The following is a 7,120-nucleotide window of genomic DNA, read 5'->3' as shown; positions in this document are numbered from 1 at the left end:
GTTCGGGATTCTTTTCAATCCCGGCACGGACCATAAGCGTGCGGAGAAGGCACTCCAGCATGTGCCTCTCCCATGACGAAAAAAGAACGAACACGTCCACTGGGGCAGCAGCTCTAGCCGATGATGGATTCCATCGGGTCAATCCGATGAGTAAAACCGGTTGCCATGGGATTGAAGACACTGTTGCTTTCCCGTGTTGTTAAATCATTTGAACTACGGGTATTTGCGACAGCAGGCGAGGCAGTTCTTGGAGTGTTTAAGACAAAAATCCTTCGTAAGGCTTATCTTCATATTTTTACATAGCAATCTCTTCGATTACTTCCGTTATGTCTGAAAACATAAGTTAAGCCTTAAAAGTTTAATTTGTCGAACTCCAATTCGTTCCTAACAGTTTTATGAATGTATCTGGAATATTATTGCATTTATATATCCTCCAGATTTGTTTATCCCACTTGCATGACGATCATATATTGGTATTAAAATAAAGATATGAACTTTTTTCGTTATTTACCTATGAAATAAATTATTTTGAATTTAAATGCAATTAAATATTCACCATTTTCTATGGAAAACATTAAGCTATCCATGCATTACAGTAGAACCTTTATTTTATTCATTAAATTTTAAAAAGGTTTTTCCACACATCACCATGTGTTTACACTGTGGTATTTAGCATTAGCTTAACTTTATCCGTTAATCTGTCTGTATTTAATTTTGTTTGGCTATCGGTTGCGTGCGCCAAGAATGCCCGTTAGTCCTTCGTTAGCCAGTTGTGTGTTGCTGGTGGTGTTTTTGCTGCTTCTCCTATTGCCGTTGCTCTATTTGTTACAGCTAAGTTGCGGTTTCGTTGTTGGAATTCAATAGAAATTTTCTAAATTGCCACCGTTTGTTTTTGTTTATTTACCATGATGTGGTTTTTAATGGAGTCCCTTTGCTAATCAACTGGCATTTGTTTTACATTGGTGGCGATCGATGAAGTGTGGCAATGGAAATTTATTTAAAAAAAAAAAGAAACATTTATTGACACAAACAAAGAAGTAGCAGAAAGCAACCACAATAGTAAATACTGAAAATTACTATTATATGCGATGAAAAGTAGTAAAAAAACTAAACTAAGAAGAAATTACAAACAAAAGCCAAAATACATTTCGTTTAGAGAGGATAGATGGTTTCCAAGGAAACATATTTAGGACCATATCATAGATGTCAAAAGTCATAACAGAACACTCCGCGCAAAAATTCAGCCAAATCAGATACAAATTGCGAACTTTAGAGGTTCAAGAATCGGGAGATCGGTGTATAAGGGAGCAAAATCTTGCTTAAGCGAATTTGGACGAAATGTTGTATATCATGCCAACATTTTAGCCAAATGCGATAAGAATTCCGACCAATAAATTCTCATAACACAAAATTGAGAAATCGACTCTGTGACATCTAGACATATTTACAATTCCCATTTGACCCATTTGCAATTTCAACCAACCCTAACCAACTAATAGCATTGAAACAAAAGAGTCCAGATTTGCTTATTCGAAAGTTAGCGGGCTTTTTGATATGCACGATGTGGATAGTGATGACCACGATGTGGATAATTATATCCACGATGTGGCTAATGATATCCTCGGTGAGCATAATTATCCACACTGTGGATACTGATATCCGCCATACAGGATATGATAGCCACGTTGTGAATGATGATATTTAAGATGTGAAAATTTATATCCACTGTTCGGATAATTATATCCACGACGTGGATAATAATATCCACGATGTGGAGAATAATATCCACGATGTGGATAAAGATATCCACAATGTGGATAATTATATCCATGATGTGGATAGAGATATCCATGATGTGGATACTGATATCCACGATGTGAATAATGATATCCACGATGTGGATGAAGACATCCACGATGTGGACAATGATATCCACGATGTGGATAATGATATCCACGATGTGAATGATGATATCCACAATGTGGAAAATAATATCCATGATGTTTATAATGATATCCACAATGTGGATAAAGATATCGACGATGTGTATAAAGATATCCACGATTTGAATAATGATATCCACGATGTGGATGAAGATATCTACGATGTGGATAATGATATCCACGATGTGGATAATGATATCCACGATGTGGATAATGATATCCACGATGTGGATAATGATATCCACGATGTGGATAATGATATAAACGATGTGGATATTGATATCCACGATGTGGATATTGATATCCATGATGTAGCTAATGATATCCTCGGTGAGGATAATTATCCACACTGTGGATACTGTAGCCGCCATACATGAAATGATATCCACGATGTGAATGATGATATCCACAATGTTGAAAATGATATCCATGATGTTTACAATGATATCCACAATGTGGATAAAGATATCGACGATGTGTATAAAGATATCCACGATTTGAATAATGATATCCACGATGTGGATGAAGATATCTACGAGGTGGATAATGATATCCACTATGTGAATAATGATATCCAATATTTGGAGAATGATATTCACTATGTGAATAATGATATCCATTATGTGGATAATGATATACAATATGTGGATAATGCTATCCACGATGTGTATAACGATATCTACACTGTAGATAATGATATCCACGAAGTGGATAATGATATCCACTATGTGGATAACGATATCCACTATGTGGATAATGATATCCACTATGTGGATAATGATATCCACTATGTGGATAATGATATCCACTAAGTGGATTATGATATCCACTATGTGGATATTGATGTCCACTATGTGAATATTGATGTCCACTATGTGGATAATGATATCCACGATGTGTATAGCGATATCAACAATGTGGATTATGATATCCACTATATGGATAATGATATCCACTAAGTGGATTATGATATCGACGATATAGACAATTATATCCACGATGAGAATATTGGTATCTACGATGTGGATAATGATAACCACGATGTGGATAATGATAACCACGATGTGGATAACGATAACCACGATGTGGATAATGATAATTACGATGTGGCTAATGATATCCTCGGTGAGGATAATTATCCGCACTGTGGATACTGATATCCGCCATACAGGAAATGATATCCACGATGTGAATGACGATATTCAAGATGTGAAATATTATACTTACGGTTCAGATAATTATGTGGAAAATGATATCCATGATGTGGATAATGATGTCCATGATGTGGATACTGATATCCACGATGTGGATAATGATATCCACGATGTGGATAATGATATCCACAATGTGAATAATGATATTCAAGATGTGAAAAATTATACCCACGGTTCGGATAATTATATCCACAAGGTGGATAATGATATCCACTATGTGGATAATGATATCCACTATGTGGATAATGATATCCACTATGTGGATAACAATATCCACTTTGTGGATAATGATATCCACTATGTGGATAATGATATCCACTAAGTGGATTATAATATCCACTTTGTGGATATTGATGTCCACTATGTGGATTATGATATCCACTATGTGGATAATGATATCCACTATGTGGATAATGATATCCACTATGTGGATAATGATATCCACTATGTGGATAATGATATCCACTATGTGGATAATGATATCCCTTATGTGGATAATAATATCCACTATGTGGATAATGTGTCCACTATGTGAATAATAATATTCACTATGTGGATAATGATATCCACTATGTGGATAACGATATCCACTATGTGGATAATGATATCCACTATGTGGATAATGATATCCACTAAGTGGATTATGATATCCACTATGTGGATATTGATGTCCACTATGTGGATAATGATATCCACTATGTGGATAATGATATCCACGATGTGTATAACGATATCAGCAATGTGGATAATGATATCCACGATGTGGAAAATAATATCCACGGTGTGGAAAATGATATCCACTTTGTGAATAATGATATCCACTATGTGGATAATGTGTCCACTGTGTGAATAATAATATTCACTATGTGGATAATGATATCCACTATGTGGATAATGATATCCACTAATTGGATTATGACATCCACTATGTGGATATTGATGTCCACTATGTGGATAATGATATCCACTATGTGGATAATGATATCCACGATGTGTATAACGATATCAACAATGTGGATAATGATATCCACAGTGTGGAAAATAATATTCACTATGTGGATAATGATATCCACCATGTGGATAATGATATCCACTATGTGGATAATGATATCAACTAAGTGGATAATGATATCCACTAAGTGGATTATGATATCCACTATGTGGATATTGATGTCCACTATGTGGATAATGATATCCACTATGTGGATAATGATATCCACTATGTGGATAATGATATCAACAATGTGGATAATGATATCCACTATATGGATAATGATATCCACTAAGTGGATTATGATATCGACGATATAGACAATTATATCCACGATGAGAATATTGGTATCTACAATGTGGATAATGATAACCACAATGTGGATAATGATAACCACGATGTGGATAACGATAACCACGATGTGGATAATGATAATTACGATGTGGCTAATGATATCCTCGGTGAGGATAACTATCCGCACTGTGGATACAGATATCCGCCATACAGGAAATGATATCCACGATGTGAATGATGATATTCAAGATGTGAAATATTGTACTTACGGTTCAGATAATTATATCCACAAGGTGGATTATGATATTCACTATGTGGATAATGATATCCACGATGTGAATGATGATATCCGCGATGTGGAAAATGATATCCATGATGTGGATAATGATGTCCATGATGTGGATGCTGATATCCACGATGTGGATAATGATATCCACGATGTGGATAATGATATCCACAATGTGAAAAATGATATTCAAGATGTGAAAAATTATACCCACGGTTCGGATAATTATATTCACAAGGTGGATAATGATATCCACAATGTGAATGATGATATCCGCGATGTGGACAATGATATCCATGATGTGGATAATGATATCCATGATGTGGATACTGATATTCACGATATGGATAATGATATCCACGATGTGGATAATGATATCCACGATGTGGATAATGATATCCACGATGTGAATGATGATATTCAAGATGTGAAAAATTGTACTCACGGTTCGGATAATTATATCCACAAGGTGGATAATGATATGCACGATATGGATGATGATATCCACAATGCGGATAATGATATCCGCGATGTGGACAATGAGATCCATAATGTGGATAAAGATTTCCATTATGTGGATAACAATATCCACTATATGGATAATGATATCCATGATGTGGATAATAATATCCATGATGTGGATAATGATATCCAAGATGTGGATAATGATATCCATGATGTGTATAACGATATCACCACTGTAGATAATGATATCCACGATGTGGATAATGATATCCACGATGTGCGTAACGATATCAACAATGTGGATAATGATATCCACTATGTGGAAAATGATATCCACTGTGTGGATAATTATATCCACTATGTGGGTAATGATATCGACTATGTGGATAATGATATTCACTATGTGGACAATGATATCCACTAAGTGGATAATGATATCCACAATGTGGATAATTATATCCACGATGTAGATAATGACATCCACGATGTGAATAATGACATCCACGATGTGGGTAATGATATGCACGATGTGGATAATGATATGCACGATGTGGAAAATGACATCCACGATGTGAATGATGATATGCACGATATGGATATTGATATCCACGATGAGAATATTGGTATAATGATATTATACCCACGATGTGGATAATGATATCCACCATGTGGAGAATAATATCCACGATGTGGATAATGATATCCACAATGTGGATAATTATATCCACAATGTGGATAATTATATCCACGATGTGGATAATGACATCCACGATGTGAATAATGACATCCAAGATGTGGCTAATGATATGCACGATGTGGATAATGATATGCACGATGTGGAAAATGACATCCACGGTGTGGATGATGATATGCACGATGTGGATATTGATATCCACGATGAGAATATTGGTATAATGATATCCACTATGTGGATAATGATATCCACTAAGTGGATTATGATATCCACGATGTGGATAATTATATCCATGATGTGGATAATGACATCCACGATGTGGATAATGATCTGTACGATGTGGAAAATTACATCCACAATGTGGATAATGATATGCACGATGTGGATATTGATATCCACGATGAGAATATTGGTATCTACGATGTGGATGTGTCAGCCCTCAGCCACTTTGGGTCAACTTTTATATCAGACTAATTATTATACTTTCCATTTTACACCCACTGTCCTGATTATTCGTAAATTCGAGGTGTTTTGTGGATGTTCCCCCCGGTTATTTGTTACCTTTACAAAATATCATTGAAATCGGTTCACCCATTCCCATCATTTATTTGTGCCTATCGTTTTACTGAGCAGTAAAGAGTGTTTTTTTGGATGTGTGGTGGGTTACGGTGCAAACAATATGTCTTTCAAATCAGTTTACACATCTCTGTGATATGCCATTTTAAGGATTTTGGTAACCGGAAGTTACACTTTCTTCAGATTAAAAAAAATTCAGTGCACTTCTTACCAAACCCTACATTCATCAAAACCGGTGCGCTCTTAGAAACACCAATTTACATTTCAATGCATTAAAGAAAGGAATATCAAACAAAATGTTAACTATAGAAATCGAATGCATTTGACATACTTTTCTGATGTATTGGACAACATTATGGTAAGCCACTTGTCTTGTATTTATTATTTACCCCTAATTAACACCCTTAAACTACATTGAACTGAACTAAATGACTGAATAAAGCAAAAACATAGCATTTCGTTTTTCGGAAACATGACAATCAAATTGCTCTCATTTAAATAGTAACACCGGTAACTAAATAACCTTCAAATAACCTTTCATTTAATATGCCAGCGAATTAAAAGGGGTTGTTACTTGCCATAGAAATAAATAAAATGTAATAAAATTGAAACTCATGATGGTGGTCGAAAAATGAAAATAAAGTCAAATCATGCGAA

The 7,120-nt window shown here is 35.1% G+C and overlaps 1 protein-coding gene across 1 annotated transcript; it reads left to right on the top strand.

Moving 5' to 3' along the window:
* The first annotated feature begins 1,554 nt into the window (after positions 1 to 1,554).
* Positions 1,555 to 5,848, top strand: LOC131997991 (coiled-coil domain-containing protein 1-like). The gene is made up of 4 exons (XM_059369942.1): positions 1,555 to 1,624; positions 1,707 to 2,128; positions 5,198 to 5,558; positions 5,619 to 5,848. Exons 1-4 carry the CDS (start codon positions 1,555 to 1,557, stop codon positions 5,846 to 5,848), a joined length of 1,083 nt encoding a protein of 360 aa, XP_059225925.1.
* The last annotated feature ends 1,272 nt before the right edge of the window (positions 5,849 to 7,120 follow it).

This window comes from Stomoxys calcitrans, chromosome 5, assembly GCF_963082655.1.
Source record: "Stomoxys calcitrans chromosome 5, idStoCalc2.1, whole genome shotgun sequence".
NCBI classification, from domain to species: Eukaryota; Metazoa; Arthropoda; class Insecta; order Diptera; family Muscidae; genus Stomoxys; species Stomoxys calcitrans.
This window is presented reverse-complemented; position numbering and strand designations above follow the sequence as displayed.

What these genes read in the sequence shown, in the direction of transcription:
- LOC131997991 (XM_059369942.1), top strand. Translation starts at nt 1,555, where the DNA reads ATGCACGATGTGGATAGTGATGACCACGATGTGGATAATTATATCCAC. An exon ending in TGTGGCTAATGATATCCTCG is followed by an intron (nt 1,625 to 1,706) that starts GTGAGCATAATT and finishes ATGATATTTAAG; the next exon opens with ATGTGAAAATTTATATCCAC. An exon ending in TGGATAATGATATCCACGAT is followed by an intron (nt 2,129 to 5,197) that starts GTGGATAATGAT and finishes TATATCCACAAG; the next exon opens with GTGGATAATGATATGCACGA.